This window comes from Engystomops pustulosus, chromosome 4, assembly GCF_040894005.1.
Source record: "Engystomops pustulosus chromosome 4, aEngPut4.maternal, whole genome shotgun sequence".
Taxonomy (NCBI): domain Eukaryota; kingdom Metazoa; phylum Chordata; class Amphibia; order Anura; family Leptodactylidae; genus Engystomops; species Engystomops pustulosus.
This window is the reverse complement of record NC_092414.1, coordinates 22,670,104-22,689,175: the sequence shown is the minus strand read 5'-3', so window position 1 is coordinate 22,689,175 and position 19,072 is coordinate 22,670,104. Positions and strand designations below refer to the sequence as shown.

Here is a 19,072-nt window from a genome sequence, read left to right as displayed (position 1 = left end):
AGGTGTTACCATTTATTGATGTGCACCTAACTGGGTAAAATGTCTAGGAGCCCATGCCATTTGGGCAAGGTGAAAGTGGGTTACCCGTTATACCAGTGGCGGCGAACCTATGGCACGGGTGCCAGAAGTGGCACTCAGACCATCACTCCAGGATAGAGTTCACCAAATCGGACCAAATCCACCAAATCTTCCTGCAGTCCCAGGCAACTTAAGAGATGCGGCTCTCAGCGCTATTTTAAAGAGACACTTCATTGACTGTTTGTAACTGCATGAAAAGTGAGAAGGTGTTGACAGAACTGCAATATCTTTAGAGGTTCTCATTCTGGACCCACTATTCTTCCTCAAAAGAGAGACCCTGAAGAGAAGCTACAACGAGTCTGAATTTGCCCTCCTTATTTATAATAATAATAATCTACTGCTTAAAATGCCATGTTAGCGCTTCATGGTAAATAAGAGGATTTTGGTTGTAGTTTGGGCACTCGGTCTCCAAAAGGTTCGCCATCACTGCGTTATATCTTGGGCAGCTAGACCAGGTGTAAGGAAACAACCAAAATAAATACATGATACATGTTATGTCTCCAGCTGACTGGTCCATCGTTGTGGCCCTTTAGTCAAGCGATTGCAACGGTGAGGGAGAATGATGACGTCAGAGTTCTGCTAGCAGTTTCTTGCTGATTATACAGGTCCTCCCGCAGGAGCACACAATGGATCAGAGGGCCCAGAGAGGTCCTCTCTAGGAAGTGTAATGGGTACTATATGGTGGCAGGCTTTACGGTAAAATAAAACCCTAAATTTGCCTGGTAACACTTCATGAACAGTTTGATTTTCGATGACAACCTCTAAGCTCCCTGGTCCTTTGTATTTGGCTGTAGTCTGTATCAGCCCCTAGTTGATGGCACACGGCCAGCGCCATTCAGTGAGGTAGTCCCTTATGTATCGGGTCAGCTTTACGTGCCCCTTTAAGACATGTAAAAGCTCCGGCTATACAAGTCTGTGGTAAAACAAGTCGAGAAAACATACTCTTTCTAATTTCGGTCTCCAGGCATTGAGGGTTATTTGCATCTTAAGTACCCAGAAAGGAGGAAAGATAAAAATTACGACAACCAAAGAGCTGTCAAGTGATGCAGCCATGTCACTCACACACAAGTGATCTCATTACTTATGCCTCAGCGGGTGAAGCGCAGAGACACTTCAAGACATTATACAAATATCCCCCCTTCAGCCTATGAGACCCACTGCTTACATGTGGGTTACGGTACCAGGATGCCAATATCACGTTATGTTCTGTATTGCAGTAAGAATTGAATGTTTATACCTTAATTCAGGACCAAAGGTTTCAACATGGGCCAATATCTGTCATAGCAGTGAACACTTTCTTTACAAAAATGAGTTTATATCGTATTAAAGGACATTGCGTGTTTCCGACCCAATGCAGTCACAAACGTCTCTGACATGAGAAGGAAAGATGAGCATAACGGCCGTATGGAGCACAGGAAGGCGGGTTTTGTGGTAAGTGAGGTAATGTCATCTGTAACGTGGTATCCGAAGGGTTACTTCCTGCATGGATCACCAACGAAAGTGGCCCGACAGGATACATCTATGCCCGCACGTGCAATCCTTCTCCATGTCCCTACCTGGCATCGTAGTGTAACATCTCTAGAAAACTCCCAATACAATTCTTTTATTCTTTACTATTCAGGAAATTTGCTCTTAATCGGGGTCGTCTTACCAAAGATGAAGTCACCAGGTTAAGAACAACTCTCAGGGGATGGTATGCCTTGTAACAATCTCTGGCAGTATTGAATGGAGTTGTAAGATGCATGACTGAGGCCTTCCACTTTATGCCACTCTCATTCTATGAGGGGCGAGGGTCTCGGCAGTGGGATGCCCATTGATCAGATTGATAAGGGTTGCCCCAAATTTGATCAATTTGGGTTTACCACTCATGAAGAACCTGGAGGACACATGTGTCCATGATATACAACCGTATACACAGGGCCTAAGAGCCAGCTCCACCCCATTCTTAATTTCTATTGCGCTATTCCTGATCCGTAAAAATAACCGATCCGTTAGAATTTCTGTCAACATTAATGAATTGGATATGTTCCAGATTTCCATTCATCTTTTCTGTAATCCTTCCATTATTTTATCAGAAATATTAAAGGGGTCGCTAGGAATAGGGTCACCATTTGCCTCTTTCTACCGTCATTGGATGTTTAGATAAAAAAAACTGAAAGTTCTGTGTCCATAATTTTAAACCTGTTATAATAGTCGATTTCAGTTAATCAGAATTTATAGGCTCTTATACTACTGTCTATTTGCTTCTGTGTGAGCGGCTGGGCAGCACTATGGATGGAGCCATGTTATTATTGGTGGGGGGCGCCTTGTGTTGTATCCCCACAATCAGCTACTATTGACCTACCCTATGGATAACAGATGATAGATAAGCCCCTGACCCGGAGAAGCCCCTATGTAGATGTCACACAGTTTACTCACAAACATAGAAACCAGTTCATCCAGTTGCAGACAAGTCACAAGCCGAGCGAAACCATTACAGAAAATTATTTTACACTCACAAAACAAGTTCTCAATGACAAAGCGTTATCTGCTGCCCTATCTAATGATAAGACGCCACAGTGTAATCAGCCAAGACTATTCAATGGCGAGTTCAGGGTCCACCCGAACACCTGCAGGACAATGGGAAGCTCCGGAGCCGAGTTATCAGGATCAAGGTGGAGGGCTGTGGCCCCAGGGCGTATACAGAGATCCCACATGGAAGGGATCCACCACATTCACCAACAATAGACTCCACAACACGTCAGCGATCACACCTTGTACTTGTATATGTTCTTGTGTTCAGGCCAGAGGTCACACTGGATGTTTTCCAACAGAATAAATATATCCCTCCGAGGAGTAAAGAATATTTGTATCAAGAAGAAGTTGTAGATAATACGGACGATTACGGTATACCCCTGCGATTCTAGGGGCCGCAACCCGCGCCGCCCAGAAGCCTCCGTCCAGGGGCCGCAACCCGCGCCGCCCAGAAGCCTCCGTCCAGGGGCCGCAACCCGCGCCGCCCAGAAGCCTCCGTCCAGGGGCCGCAACCCGCGCCGCCCAGAAGCCTCCGTCCAGGGGCCGCAACCCGCGCCGCCCAGAAGCCTCCGTCCAGGGGCCGCAACCCGCGCCGCCCAGAAGCCTCCGTCCAGGGGCCGCAACCCGCGCCGCCCAGAAGCCTCCGTCCAGGGGCCGCAACCCGCGCCGCCCAGAAGCCTCCGTCCAGGGGCCGCAACCCGCGCCGCCCAGAAGCCTCCGTCATACTGTATATAGGGCACACTTCTAGACAAAATACTGTATTTTCCCACGGCACCAATAATAACAGTGAAGAATACACTTGAAGGACATCTAACTAGCCGAGTAACAGTGTATGGAGTGCAGAGTAACGTCAGGTCATCTTCCTCCCCAACTTGAGCCTTTCCAGAGTTTACTTATTTAAGGAATGCTTCACTTTTATTAAAATGAAGGGATCAAATTCCGAGGTGATTAAGTCCATCAGCAGGAGCCACCTGACTAGAAGTGACTAATCCCAGAAGCTTCCAGGCGCGGAGTACAAGACCCTGTTTACATTGTGTCATATTCCGACTAGAATAACAAAAAGCACAGAAATTCCAGAAATAAACTGGGCTAAGCACATCCCATGTTATCTTTAGAGGCAGCTATAGGTGATCTCACCAATCAGCTGCATAGTAACTGTTTGCTCTGTGTTATGGCCGTCACCACTGTCCTTTCACTTTCCACAGGATCCGTGGCATCTTATGCCTGCAACATGTACATAGCGCCAGCACAGGGGCAGAGCTATCAGATCCGTGTCCAAGTGTTCAGTGCAGGGGACCAAAAGGATAAGTGTCTGAATGTTAGGGGTCCAACATTTACGCCATATGAATCGAGAGATGGTACATTCTCTCCTGTGGATCTGGAGGAGCCACCCCATATACATGAATGGAACACATGGCTTGTAGGGTGTACTTGGCGGCATGTGGGTCCCACTGGATTGTAGGGGGCTCTCAGAGGCGAGAATATTATCTGATTTGCTGATAAATAAGTGTCTGAGATTATCAAGTGATTGCTTATTCCCTAGTGCCAGGACGGATGCAGACACCCCTACTATATGCCCTCCATATCCGGGATTGTCATCCTACAAAAACCATGTTGATTTGTGTGAAAGTTGCATTTTTTGGTGACACCGCTTAATGTACACTAACTACCAGGACAAATTACACAGAAAACCTGAGGTGGGGAAAAAGAAAAAAAAAGAAAGAAAAAAAACTTTACAGGACCCACCAGTGCCAATTGGGACAATGCTTTCATCTTACACTCCTCTACACACTTGCCCCAGGACTACCCAGCACCGACAGGGATCCAGAGCCCCAAATGGCTTTGATAAGAACCTGTATGTGGATATCCTGCAGCTGTGCTTCATCCATATCTGGTTGGGATCAGATGTAATACCTGCACCAGCCCATATACAAGGGAGCTGCTGTTTCTTAAAACAGTCATATTTTTCTAATTTTCTCCAAGCTGGGTCCACAGAAGATTATCTGCCACACAGTTACGCTACATACGTTGGCCATGAGGTCTATGAAACTTGGCCAATTTATGTTGGTGCTTACATCCTCTGCAAAGCTGTGGGAAACCGCTGCTACTATAGAAGGAATCCCGCTGCAGGGACAAGTTGTTCAATGGTGGTATGTTGCTTGATAGACCCAGCCATGAGGGGTGTGTGTGCGTGATGAGATTCCCAAGGATGACCTTTCACCTCTCTGGACATGTTTATTTCCCCAATTTCAATTCAATTTCCCCAGTTCTGGGTGTTTTCCAGGGGATTTCACTTATTCTGTTGTCCTGTGGTCCAAGGAGGCAACTCGTTGGCTGAAGCATGTGCCCGCGAACCTCCAGCCACCTCCAATACCTGCCACCTCCAGCCAGGCACAGCCCTGAAGACCAGGTGCAACAGGGTAACCAAGTATGACTCCAGTGGAAACTTCCTTCAACTATTCTGGGACATCTCCTAATGTAATTACACATTATTCTGTCCCTTATTATTGCTCCTGGCAATGTATGGCTAAATTGACAAGTGGGTGTGTCAGACTTTGGAAGGGCACCCCCTCAACTGGCAACACCCACTTGTCAATTTAGCCATTCATTGCGAGGAGGGATGATGAGGGACAGCATAACGCACAATTACAAGAGACTTGTCAACTTATTTATATAAAGAATAACAGGAAATAGGGAAAATATAAGGATTTACTAAATCAGACACGTCAGAAGAGACACCACAGGCTGTTTAGAAGAATTACAAGAGGTGACCCAATGACTACGTACGTTACTCGTCTATAGTGAGGTTACATGGAAGTAACAGCCAATCGCTGCAGTGGAGATCTACGTTACTACGGGAGACGCATCACCAGGATAGGACTGATTTTTAAGAAGAAATAGCACCACATCAGACCACAGGTTGCACTTGGTATTGCACCACTACTACACTGAAGGGACCAGGTCAGATGTAATACTAGACACCACCAGACACAGGAGCGGCGCTCTTCCACTCATGTATACTGCAGATGGCATAGGTAACACAGAGAATGACATCTGACACAGGCCCAGGCTGGAGACAGGCACAGCCCTGCCCAGCAGCAGTACTTACGCTTTATCCACCAGCTCCCGGACTTTCCACATGTTGAGCATCTTCGCTCCCGGTCTCTTCCTCCGGTCCCGAGGACTGGCTCTTCCCCTCTTTCTCTCTCACTCACCGGAGACCTGCCGATGTCACTCCGCGCAACCGCTCCACTGCCCTACACGCAACGACCGACGCGTCACGTCGCGCTTGCGTACTGACAACCTTCAAGCGAAGGCCAACCACTCCGCGCGAGCGCAGTTGTACCGTGCGTCGCTTGCCATCCAAAGCACGCATGCGCTTTCCAGTGAACTCAGGTTTTGCGCGTGCGCATTCGTGATTCCTTAAATACGCCTGCGCGAACTGGTTGGAGTTCAACCTGGGCTTTCCGATTCTCCACGCAGGCAAGTGAGCTCCACCTTGGAAGTGACGTAAGAGACAGGTAACTAGTGAGGGGCGTCATGGTAACAGTGTAATAACCGCCTGCGTCACTCATAAGGGGCGTGTCCAATGAATGGCAGGCGGGATGCTGAATCATTATGCTATGCTCTCATGCTATGCATCACGTGATTGTAGGCGGTGCTACACGGCTCCTAACCAAAATACGCTACACTATAGTTCAAGGCTGCGTTTTTGTATAAGCTGTGTGAATGCAGCCAGAAAAGCAATAATAAAGAATGAGTAATTGTACAATATTCTGCAATTGTGGTATATTATATGAGAAATCAGACAATAGTGTGCATTCACACTGGCATTTTTGATGTTTGTATGTGATCCATTTTTTTGGGCACAGAATATGGGCCAATTGATTTCTATGGGCTTGTTTCACATGACTGGACAAGTCTGTGTGAATGACCCTGGGTTCAAACGCTACTCCGTTCATCTCTATAAAGATGATGGCGTGTGGCGCTCGACAATCTCCGTCAGCTCCATAGAGATCATCTCATGGAGCAGACGAGGGGTGTGACGGTGTACATTGGACCCCTGTGGATAGGGACAACTTGTTTCATGGGGAAACCCCGTTAACCTGTTTCGCCTGCTGACTTTAGATGTCAGTGGGCGCAGGTCCGGAGTTTGCAGCGACAGTAGTTTTCTACTGCTTCCTGGCTAGCCACGGGAACAGGACCCCGTCTCCGGGTGTCTCTGACCCTAGGGAGAAGGGAAATGTGGTTTATTACTGCTTCTCCCTTCTCCGCTCCTCACAGCATTGCGCTGAAATAGAGCGATGCAGAGAGCAGCAGAGCCGGCACTGCTGCCGGCTCTATAGACTCGGCAGTCACGTGACCGCCAGGGTCTAAAGAGTTAAGGACACAGCCCTTTTTCATTTTTGCGTTTCCATTTTTTCACTCTCAACTTTTAAAATACCATAACTTTTTTATATTTCCGTGTACAGAGCTCCATAATGGCTTGCTTTCTGGGTAACAAGTTATACTTGCTAGTGATCGTGTTTAATATTACATGTTGTGTACTGGGAAGCTGGATAAAATATTACAAATGTGTTGAAATTGAGAAAAAAACACATTTGTGCCATTTTCTTTTGGGCCATGTTTTTACAGCTTTTACTGTGCTCTCCTAATGACATGTTATTCTTTGGGTCCATACAATCATGGAGATACCAAATTTATATAAATATTATTGCAAAATCCCCCACCAGGGCCTGGCCTTTTTTTCTTGTGGGCCTGGAGGCAGCCGGGGCCCAGAATACCGGAGTCGCTGGCAATTGCGGCCTAGGGCGCGCTAATGTCACGGTGCTTGGTATGGGGACCGGAGGGCTGTCCTACAGTCTGGTAGGTCTCCAGCAGGTGGTGTTTGCAAGAAATATGGAGGGAGAGGCTGATGTACTGGCTCTCCCTGGGGCAACCCCTGGGGTGTCTGTAGGAGAAATCCCTGGGTAATGGATGGGGAGCCCGTGGTGGTAGACAGCCATATCCAGGGATCAGAAGGAGGCAGTGTTGTGCAAATCAACTTACAGTTCTTTATTGAACGGCAGGCAACGGGCAAACGGTATCAGTAGATTCAGCAAGCTGGGGAGCTGGTGGGAGATAGCTGGTCCGCAGGATGGTTGTTCTCAGCATGGTGGTAACTTCAGGCTGTGCTGGTAGAGATGGAACTGAGTCCAGATGGAGGATATCGGCTCTGGGGCTTAAAGAGGACCTGTCACCCTTAAAAACGCCATCAGGTACTGTGAGGAGATCCTCAGACCCATTGTGAATTCATATGCATGGCAATGCTAGGCCTCATGTGGCTGTACTGTTTCAGCAGTTCTTGCATAACAAAGGCATTAATGCGATGGACTTCCCTGCCCATTCCCCAGGCCTGAATCCCATCAAGAACATCTGATGATCATGACCAAGGCCATATAGGCTAAAATGTGTAGACGTATTTTTCCATATGCATGTTATGCCAAGGAAGATATGTGAGCCCATTATAATTTTAAAAAGAAAGTTTACCTTTTAACTACAACGGAGAGTGCTGGACGTTTGTTTCACTCATCAATAACATCTGGAACATCTGAATGTCTTGTTCCATCCACCAATCCCATGTTGCACCACAGAATGTCCAGGAGTTGACTGATGCTTTAATCCAAATCTGAGTGACTCCTGAGGAGAACATCCGCCGCCTCATCTAGAGCATGCCCAGGCATTCTAGTCGGGTCATACAGGCATGTGGAGGCCACACACTACTGAGCCTCATCTAGAGCATGCCCAGGCATTCTAGTCGGGTCATACAGGCATGTGGAGGCCACACACTACTGAGCCTCATCTAGAGCATGCCCAGGCATTCTAGAAGGGTCATACAGGCATGTGGAGGCCACACACTACTGAGCCTCATCAGGAGCATGCCCAGGCATTCTAGTTGGGTCATACAGGCACTTGGAGGCCACACACTACTGAGCCTCATCAGGAGCATGCCCAGGCATTCTAGTTGGGTCATACAGGCACGTGGAGGCTTATTTCCTTGTTATTTCTTCATTGAGGCTTTTCCACTGAAGCTGAATCAGCCTGTATTGTAATTTTCCCCTTTCATTTTCAGTATCATTCCGAAGCCAGATCTCCATGGGATATTAATTCTGATTTTCATTGATCATAAATAGCTTCAACTGGAATATTTTATTCATTAAAGGTTTATTTTTTGTGTAGTATACTTTGTTTGTATTCTGTATTGCAGTCTGCCGCGACTATGCTTACAGGCAGCTCATTATTGTCTTTCAGAGAAACCAGGACTGTGGAGTCGATAAGCCAAACCTCCAACTCCGACCCCTTAATTTTCAGAGCTTCGACTCCCACTCCAGCTCCACCAAAATGGTCACTGTCTACGACTCCAGTCCTGTTTTCCTGGTACTCTAGCAGTGTGGAGATAAATGCGGCTTTCCTTTCCAGTGCCTCATCTGTCTAATCTATAGCAGAGGAGCTTGACTTCTGACCATGTACATTACGTGCAGCCACATTCATCTCAACTAAAGGGGGGATCAGGGGTTCACAAGTCGAGCAAACAGGCCACATGCAACCTGTTAAGCCGTAAGTTGCTGTCTGCACCCCGCTGTCAGTCACAGTCCAATGAGCACATAACTGAAGTAAAATAACTGATTGAAACTTTCATTTGTGCAGGTGGACGGGTATCAGTGAGTGCAGATCTCGTTCCTCCCAGGTCCTCTGCTGCTGCTCTGCTCCCCACCCACAGCAAAGCACCACAGAAGAGAACCCAGGAGTGGTAAGTACTTGTCAGCTGTACTGTACTGCTCCCGGGTTCTTTCCTGCTCCTGGCACAATTCTGCTCCAGGTCCTCATGCAGCCGCCACCACATACACCCAGTGCAGGACACAGAGCAGAGCGAAACATGGAGGAGAGGAAAAGCTGAAGTTGAGTGCAAGGAGGAGAAGTGGAGCCAGGAAAACAAAATTGTTTATATATCCCTGGTATTATTGCCTTCAGTTTCAGTATTTGTCTGCCCTGGGAATCTTCGGTATTGTTACTCTGCTCTAGGGTTCTCCAGTATTAGTAGTTTTATGCCAGGGAGGTAATTAGGAGAGACAGGACCGCACAGCAGACTTCTGAATGGGGTATATAACATGTATATAATGAGGTACACATCTGCAACATCCCCCACCGGGGCCTGAACTTTCTCGATGGCCGGAGGAAGCTGGGAGCCTGAATACCTAAGTGGCACGGCGGTGGTTACGGTGCTTTGTACCGGGAGCAGGTGCCGCGTCCGCAGCCTGGCCTGTCTCTAGCAGGTATTATGTGCAAGAAAATAGGGGGAGAGTCTGACAGTGTGGGTTTCTCTCTGGGGCATCCCTAGTGTGTAGATGGAGATCCAGAGGCATGTTGGTAAAGTAATCAGAGGCATGTTGGTAAAGCATAACTTACAGTTCTTTATTGGCAACAGGCAACAGCAAAACTTCAGGTGGAGGGAGGTAGCTGGTTTGATCTCAGCTCCTCAGGAAGGTATGCACGCAGCCTATTAAATAGCTGCAGCTGGATTGGTGTAGCTGGTTGGATCTCAGGTCACCAAGAAGGTGTGTGTCACGGCTTACCTGTGCCCCTTTCCGTGCTCCAGCGCCCCGGCACCGCGACTCACCTGTCCGCGTTCCTGCTCCGGCGGTCAGGTGCGCGTCCCCACCTCCTATGGTGCGTACGTGCCAACTCCCGAAGATTTAAAGGGCCAGTGCACCACTTCCTCCCTACTCAATATGGCACTCAAAAGGGGTCTTCACTGTTAGATTGAAGCCAGAGGACATCAGAAACAGGTGATTGGTGGGGATGTGATGCCTGGGACCATAACTAATCATCTGATTCCGACGACCTCCAGAATAGCAACAGAGAACAGAGATGGAAGTCCAGTGGCTGAAACTGGAAAGCAGCTCCGCCGCAGATGGCTATACTCGCTCACACAGCACTCCCGGGGTGTTCCTGATCTTTTCCAAGTGTTCACTATCCAAAATACACACTTTATGAATAGTATGCATGTCAGGTTGGCTGTTGGGGCCCCCTGATACTATAGGCCTTAAAACAGCTGCTATGGCTGCTACCCCTGTAGTTACATCCCTGTTTTATTCTCTATGGGTCTCCATTATTTAATGTTATATTATTTTAGAAGACACCTACCACTAGGGTCAAGGAGTGTAACCCAAGCACACTGACATACGGATGCATGTCATGCTGGTAGAAAAATCCTTTAATTGTAATATAATCTTCTAGTACATGCCTCCACCTTAAAGTGCCTGGGCTATTGGGACCCATTGCCTATTTGTGGTCTTCTCCAAACCTGGCATGTCACTTCCTAGATCAGTGATGGCTAACCTATGGCACTGGTGCCAGAGGTGGCACTCGGAACCCTTTCTGTGGGCACTCAGGCCATCATCAGAGATGCCTCCAGGTATCTTCCTGCAGTCCCAGACACCCCAGGACTTGCTATGCAAAGAGGTATTTTAAAGTGACAGCTCAACCTGGGACTATTTTCTGCTTTATTGGTGTCCTCAGGTGCTGGTATCAATGAAAACTGTGACAGAGAATGGAGTATAAATCACAAATTAAATTTCTGTGTTGGCACTTTGCGACAAATAAGCGGGTCTTTGTTGAAGTTTGGGCACTCGGTCTCTAAAAGGTTTGCCATCACTGTCCTAGATGGTCCAGATACCACCTCTACAGGTATTATTCTAGGTACACTTTACAGAAACAGGTAGCAAAAAAGAATTCCCTTTAAGGCGATGTCTAACTATTAGATAGCATATGGATTATATAGCTCATAAAAATCTATTTATACTTTTTTTATTTTATGTTTTGCTAAAAAAATGTTTTGCATTTATTTTAATTAGGTGTAAATTTATTTATATATTTTTTATTATATATCATGTTTCTGTTTTTTATTTTCATTATTCTTATTTTACTGTATATCATATTATGGGGAAAACTATTTTTTCTAATCCGGCATATGGTAGTTTGCTTTGCAGCCAAAATTTGTGTTCTGTGCTGCAGTGAGCTCCCTCTTCTGTAAGTCTAGTGAAATTACAGGTATCTACTACAGAACTAAGGTAATTTGGGTAAAATGTAATGATATTGTCTTATCTATTTATAGTTTAATTTATTATTGCCAAAACCATAGAGGAAAACATAATCGGGGTTAGTTTAATAGCTTAAATCTTTGATAATATGCTAATAAATATGTTATTAAATAATCATAAGATTATCCCTGTAATGCGACATCACTGTGCTTATTATGTTTGTACTGTGACATCACTGTGTGTGTATTATCCCTGTACTGTGACATCACTGTGTGCATTATCTCTGTACTGTGACATCACTGTGTGTATTATCTCTGTACTGTGACATCACTGTGTGTATTATCCCTGTACTGTGACATCACTGTGTGTATTATCCCTGCACTGTGATATCACTGTGTGTATTATCCCTGTACTGTGACATCACTGTGTGTATTATCTCTGTACTGTGACATCACTGTGTGTATTATCCCTGTACTGTGACATCACTGTGTGTATTATCTCTGTACTGTGACATCACTGTGTGTATTATCCTGTACTGTGACATCACTGTGTGTATTATCCCTGTACTGTGACATCACTGTGTGTATTATCTCTGTACTGTGACATCACAGTGTGTACTATCTCTGTACTGTGACATCACTGTGTGTATTATCCTGTACTGTGACATCACTGTGTGTATTATCCCTGTACTGTGACATCACTGTGTGCGTTATCCCTGTACTGTGACATCACTGTGTATATTATCCCTGTACTGTGACATCACTGTGTTCATTGTTGTGCACTTTTTACGTGCAATTGTCATATGTGGGGCCTTTTATTGTCTGAAACCCCCTCAAACTTTTAGTGTTTCATTGATTGTATTCACATTGTGATTTTTGGGAAATCACACCTTTTTTGTGGTATTTTTTCTTCCGATTTTACCCCACTTTTTTTTTACCTAACCACCGCGGCCAGATATAAGTTATTAAGCATAAAAAATCAAATAAAAAGAGTGAATGGAAATAACTACAGTTTTTATAGCATTTTTTGGGGGGATGACATTTATACCTGCAGCAGATTTCAGTCAGTGAGAGGAGTTTTTTTTTTACTATTTTTAAAATCAGCAAAGAATAAATTATTGGAACCTGTCAGCAGCTAAAAATCACATTCCTGGTGACAGGTTTGCGGTAAAAGTCAACAAGAAAGTGTGAAAGGAAGTGGCCCCCTATGGTCAAGGCCTGGTACTGCGTCCTGTCTGGATCCTGTACAACAATAGTTGCAGGACATGTAGCCGCTCAAACACTTGAAGGCAATATAAACCTGAAGTGGCTGCCGCATGTCTTGAAGGATTGCCAATTATCTCCTAAAATACAAATTAGTTTCTCATTAATCTTAACTGATCAATGGCGCTGCGACAGTTAATTGTCATTGTCACATGTAATTGCAGATAAGCGGCAGCTGATAAGCTTCTATCATGTTTCCTATTGTTTTCTATTGGATAATAATAGAGTCGTGCAGAGAAAGTCAGCGATACTTGGATATTCTCTGCAGGCGTATAGTAAATATCCGAGCGCAGGTCTCAGTGAAAGTGAACCAATGTCTCCCAACCAGCCACTGTTTTGTGAGATTGTCCTGCAAAACAGGTCTCATAAAAGTGGGCACTATGAGAGTGTTTGCACCAGTTTTCTGCCTGACTTTGCACTAGAAAGAATGTGCAAACCATTACCAAACAGCTCCGCCTAACATTAGGCTTCCTTCTCATAGGAAACTGTATAAAAATTGCTCAGCTCCTCCTGCTCTATAACATGCTGCCTCCATATAAGACACCATGTGCAATATATTCAGCTCCTTCTGCTCTATAACATGCTGCCTGCTGTGCCTGGACAATGGGGCACATTTATTACCCGGCTGAGGAGTTCATCCAAAGTTCATTGTTCCGACGATCATGCACTCTGGCGTGATTCACTAAGATTGTCCGATATCTGGATGTGTCGCTTCCCCGCTCAGATCCGACAGAGTTCACCTTCTTCTTCCTGGTGCATGTGAGTGCATGTCTTAGGACACAAATTGAAAGTTTAATCCCACGCTCAGTCCAAATCCGTCGGATAATCCAACTTCCTGCCCCCATATTTCCGACGCATGGAAGCCAGCGCAGCTGCGCCAAAATTCGAGTGTGTGCGACACAATTCCCAGCTAAATACCGGTCCCAGAGGCGCAAATCCTTAAAACCATGAACAGTCTGACGAAAGTGCAATTGGCGACCCTTAGGTAAATAAGCCCCAATATGTACAATCTGCTTAGCTCCTCCTGCTCTATAACATGCTGTCTGCAAATACAACACAGACCGAGCGCCGTATTTAACTTACAAATTGTGTTGCACACCGTATGTTAAAGGTGCACCACAATAAAGATGGTGAACTCTGTCACTCTGCCAGTGCGGGGAAGCGCCAGATTCAGGCGCACCCAGTATTATAAACTGAAATTGCACTTTTAGTGTATAATGTATAATCTGCTCAGCTCCTCCTGCTCTATAACATGCTGTCTGCAGATAGGACACTATGTACAATCTGCTCAGCTCTTCCTGCTCTATAACATGCTGCCTGCATATAGGACACTATGTACAATCTGCTCAGCTCCTCCTGCTCTATAACATGCTGCCTGCAGATAGGACACTATGTACAATCTGCTCAGCTCCTCCTGCTCTATAACATGCTGCTTGCTGAAAAAACACTGTGTACCGTCAGCTCAGCTCCTCCTGCTCTATAACATGCTGCCTGCAGATAGGACACTCTGTACAATCTGCTTAGCTCATCCTGCTCTATCACATGCTGCCTGCAGATAGGACACTATGTACAAACTGCTCATCTCCTCCTGCTCTATAACATGCTGCCTGTAGTGCAATATGCTCAGGTCTTTTTGTTCTATAAGATGCAGCCTGCAGTTTGGATACTATGTACAAACTTCTCAGCTCCTCCTGCTCTACAACATACTGCCTGTTAATAAAAATTCATATGTAGTTTAGAATTTTATATTTGGTGGTGAGTTTAAAAGGAATTATGGGTACTGGACTTAAAAGCAAGCAAATATTCTCATGATCAGTATCCATTTATTCTTCCTCCAATTGTATGATTTTAGCCGGTCAAAATTCCCTTGTGCTGTAGAAAAATGTTGTATTCGGCTGTATAATATTTCTAGTCTATATAGTAGCCATTCGCTATATATCTGAAATTCAAGAAAAATACAAACAAAATAGAAATTGAATGTTTCATTTTCTTCTTGTCCTTCTATTTCCCCAAGGGTCACATTGAAGACAAACATGACCCAGATTTCTGACAGTACTTACCTCTCCTATTGTATTTCCTTGGACCCAGGACACCTGAATCTTTTTGACAGCAGGAGATCCACTCTGATTAAAAGCCCCTGTAGTTTCTGTTTCGTCATGTGATTAAAAGTGTTGTCATACCCCGTCTCAAAAATCAGACAGGCCATGGAGAAATCTTATCAGACGGCTTTGTAGTTACATTTTCGGCTAAACATGTCTTGTGCTGACACGCAGCTTCCCTTAGAGAGAGACTGACGCTCTGACAGAGGCCTTGAGAGGAAGCCACATGTCTGATCAAATGCAACGTGACAAGACACAGCACTTAAGATGTCAAGTGGGTCTCCCCCTCCCATGGGACAAAGGGTCAAAATAGAGGACGACAAAGGGTACCGAGAAAGGTGCTGAGCTCCTAGCGGTTGTTGGAAACTCGGATCTCCAACTTTTCTCTGTTAGCTATGACCATGGGGGCTTCAAAACTGAATTTGGAGTGACCAAGCAAGGTAAATAACCATATGGAAAGAATACAAACACATAACACCAGTAGCCTAGCCAGAGGCATAGTCAGGAGCGACAGGCGATGCTTGTGCTTGGGTTTCCAAGCCCTGGGGGAAATGCCAGAGAGTTGAGTAGATTTTCACTGTCCATGTCCTTTATGCGTTATCCAAAATATTTCAGTGTGAATAAAGTTTTTACACAAATTCTACTGAATGAAATAATTTGGAGACTACTGTTTCTATTTATGGAGAGCGCCATGTAAGCAAAAGGTGTCTTTTAGGCCTATATCCGAAAAAGAATGCGCATATCAGTTTTTTTGGAATCTGAAGGTATCTGTCCTATACAGCATACAGTCCTGCTGCTCCATTCAGAGGAACACATTTATCAAAAACAGTGCAGTGCAGTGTGTACTATGTGCAGTTTGCTTGTGTAGTGTGCAGGGGGCGCCAGATTCATGATTTCTGGCGCACGTTCTGCATGAATTTGCCGCCCCCTACACTGCCCTGACAGAGTGCACCAACATTTTTTTGGTGCACCTTTAACATAGGGAGTGCGACACACTTTTGTCGGACACTGATTGATAAATGTGTCGGTTTGACTGTGAAGAATAGTGTAGCCGCGCCACAAAAAGGTCACATGCGACCCTTCCGGCCTCCCATCCCGGCCTCCCCTCTGACTACCTCTTTGCCTGCCTTCACAATGGCTCTGGGTAAGTGTGACCTGCACCATTGATATTTATAAATACCGGATGGTACCTCTGGTCTATTTAAGTGTTTTATGTGCATTTGGGTCCATCTTCCCTTAAATATTCGGTCCTACTGTTGGACGCAGTATTCATTTGATTCTTTCTTGGCACGCTTTGATTTTGGGGCACACGGAGGAAGGGGGGTCGTAGGTACTTTGTGTTAGTCCCATACTCCATCTGGGACATCTTGGCTCCCCTAGTGTTTGTACTTCCCAGAACTTTTATTGGAAGTCGCTTATGTGTATTATTTTGGAATGTTAATAAAGTATAATTATTTTTCTTAAGCTCTTTGTTTTGGCATTGTTAAACTCTCCACCTCCCTGACTTCATTAAACCAATTTACTTTTTGCTTCAAAGTCGATTTTCTGGATGATGCCACCACGCCACGAAAGAAACATGATCTATAAGCTGCTTGACAACATACTGGTAGTGGTTTATTAAGCCACTTTCTGATTGTAGGTTTAACAGGATCAGACTAGCCCACCAGAATACAAAAGAATGGGCCAACGTTTTAAAACAATTATGAGTCCTAGAAGTCTAGCAAAAGACAACACAATTTCTGGATAAGTTTGGTTAGTGTGAATAGAAATGTGTCACTTTGATTAATCCCTAAAGGAATAAATAGTTGGCCCAAAGAATATAACAGGTTCTCTCGGTCTTCTCCCATTTTCTGTAGTGATGTCTCCGACTACTGATTGGCCAAAGCCGGTCATGCGATCTAATGGGCTTCTAGGCTAGCCAACAGTATTGAGGACAGTGATGTTCAACAGTGAGTTGTTAACAAAAGACTGGAGAAGACCACCGCAAGAACTAGAACTCAGAGAAAGGTATATATGTCTTATTTTTTCCTTGCTCATGTCACAAAGGGATTTTCCAGTATAACTGGAAAGCCCCTTTAACCTGTGGATAGGGCCTAACTTGCTGATCGGTGGAGGTCTCAGTCTCAGATCATGAGAACATGAAGTCCCAGGTACCTCCGTCAGACCCCTCATTGCTCCCCGACATGAGTAGAGCAGACGGCCACGCATGTCTATTCTGTTCAATTCATCTCTATGGAGCCAACGGAGATTGCCGAGCCCATTGGACCTCATGCCGACCTTATCAGACCCCTCGTGATCTGTGGGGGTCTCATCACTGAGACCCCCACCGATCAGCAAGTTGGGTCTTATCCTGTTGAAACCTCTTTAAGCAGAACCTGAAACATGTAAAGGTTGAGCATGCAGACTGTCCTGTGCTACATCTGGGGTCAGGACATCTACACTCTTGGCACATGGGTATTAATGAGGCAGAGCTGCACCTCTTTTTGATGACAGATTGTTGCTTTCTGGGAAATAATGACCCTGAAACTGACACATTCTGCACCAAAGCCAACAAAAACATCTTTAAATAAAGCCTCTCCCCCAACATTTGGGCTCAAACACCCCCCACCCACCAAATAGGAGGGTAAAGAAAATAATTGTGACTCAATGAGGAGCTGTTTTCCCTAATCCACAGCACATTCTATCATCTTAACCCCTAGGCTGCCGGCGTGTAGAGCAGAAATGGTTGCGGTGTTACAGAACGCAACGTGGTAGAGCGCCGGCAGCTATAGTTTGGATGAGAAGAGTTAAATGTCATAAAACAGAACAGAAATAACTGCTGTGCTAATGGCAATGTAATGAAAAACAAATGCTTCACGGAGAAATACTTTGGAGAGACATGGATGACAGAAAGCAGAGAACTCAATGAGAGAACGAGAGTGCAGAGGTACATGGGAGAGTGTAAAACATGACCGCATTGTGTACTGCATAGAGTGTGCCTGGAGTCAGGTCATATGGACGGAAGGATCATTCATCTCATGTGCTGCACTCCATCAACTATTTAAAGGGATATTCTGCTTATATCAAGTTGCCCGCAAGGACTGTCACCCGGAGAACTTTACATTGTGCAGAAAAATAGTTGCAGGGACACAGAAACGGTTAAAGGGTTAATTGCGAAGCCATATTGTATTGTATATTGTAGGGTTGTAATAAAAGGGAAATACATGTTATTCTGCTTGCTCAGTCCTTGCTACTGTATTGAGAATATTACTACACGGTCCAAGATGCCCAGATCAATAATAACTCTGGAATGAGAATGAACCAACACAATGGACTGACAAAAGACAAACCCCATTTGGAGGCGACCTTTGATCCAGTCAATTGTCATTGGGATCTATTTCTCTTTTATTTCTAAATCACCCACTGATCATGTGTATTGCAAGCGCAATGAAAGTGACCAGGGTTAGCAATCTTATATGCCTCTTCTTTTAGGTCAGGAAGCCATTTCATCCTAGTGGATTCTTTATCATCGAGCTTTTTTACAATGAAGCTTTATGCTGCCTGAGGCTCAGTTGCCAGTTCATAGAGTGGATCTTGATATTGTTTTGTCCACCCATTGCACCCTGCCAAGTTATTTGTAGTACTGCCTTGATATTGTTTGCTGCTCAACCACATCTAGACAATTAGTCACAGTTATTGGGGCACATTTACATACCCGTACGCTGGAGTTCACCAAAGTACATTGTCCGACTCCAATGCACTGTGCTGCAATTTACTTAGATCGTCGCTTCCCCACTCAGGTCCGACTTAGTCCACCATCTTTTTAGTGGTACATGTAAGTGGTAGGGCTTGCGACACAATTTGAATGTTAAATCTCGCGCTCAGTCCGAATCAGTCGTATCGTCCAACAGCCCGCCCCCTAAATTGTGTCACATGGAAGCCAGCGCAGCCGCTCCAAAAAAGGATCACGTGCTCCAACATCCCAGAGCAGACACTTGTTAAATACCTTTGCAAGCCGTGCACAATCCGACGAAAGTGAGAAGCGCAACCCTTAGTAAAT

At 45.3% G+C, this 19,072-nt stretch overlaps 1 protein-coding gene and 1 long non-coding RNA gene across 3 annotated transcripts in view; one reads left to right on the top strand and one right to left on the bottom strand.

Moving 5' to 3' along the window:
* CLINT1 (clathrin interactor 1) overlaps nucleotides 1-6,084 on the bottom strand; it is a 38,745-nt gene extending 32,661 nt beyond the window's left edge. For both annotated transcript variants that reach the window (XM_072145486.1, XM_072145487.1), the window contains exon 1: nucleotides 5,702-6,084. In XM_072145486.1, coding sequence (XP_072001587.1) covers nucleotides 5,702-5,742 — 41 coding nt within the window. In that variant the 5' untranslated portion in view covers nucleotides 5,743-6,084. The remainder of the gene's footprint in view (nucleotides 1-5,701) is intronic.
* On the top strand, nucleotides 5,864-18,152 carry LOC140126257 (uncharacterized). The gene is made up of 3 exons (XR_011854790.1): nucleotides 5,864-6,113; nucleotides 16,890-17,040; nucleotides 17,733-18,152. It is a non-coding gene; the product is annotated as an uncharacterized lncRNA (long non-coding RNA).
* The last annotated feature ends 920 nt before the right edge of the window (nucleotides 18,153-19,072 follow it).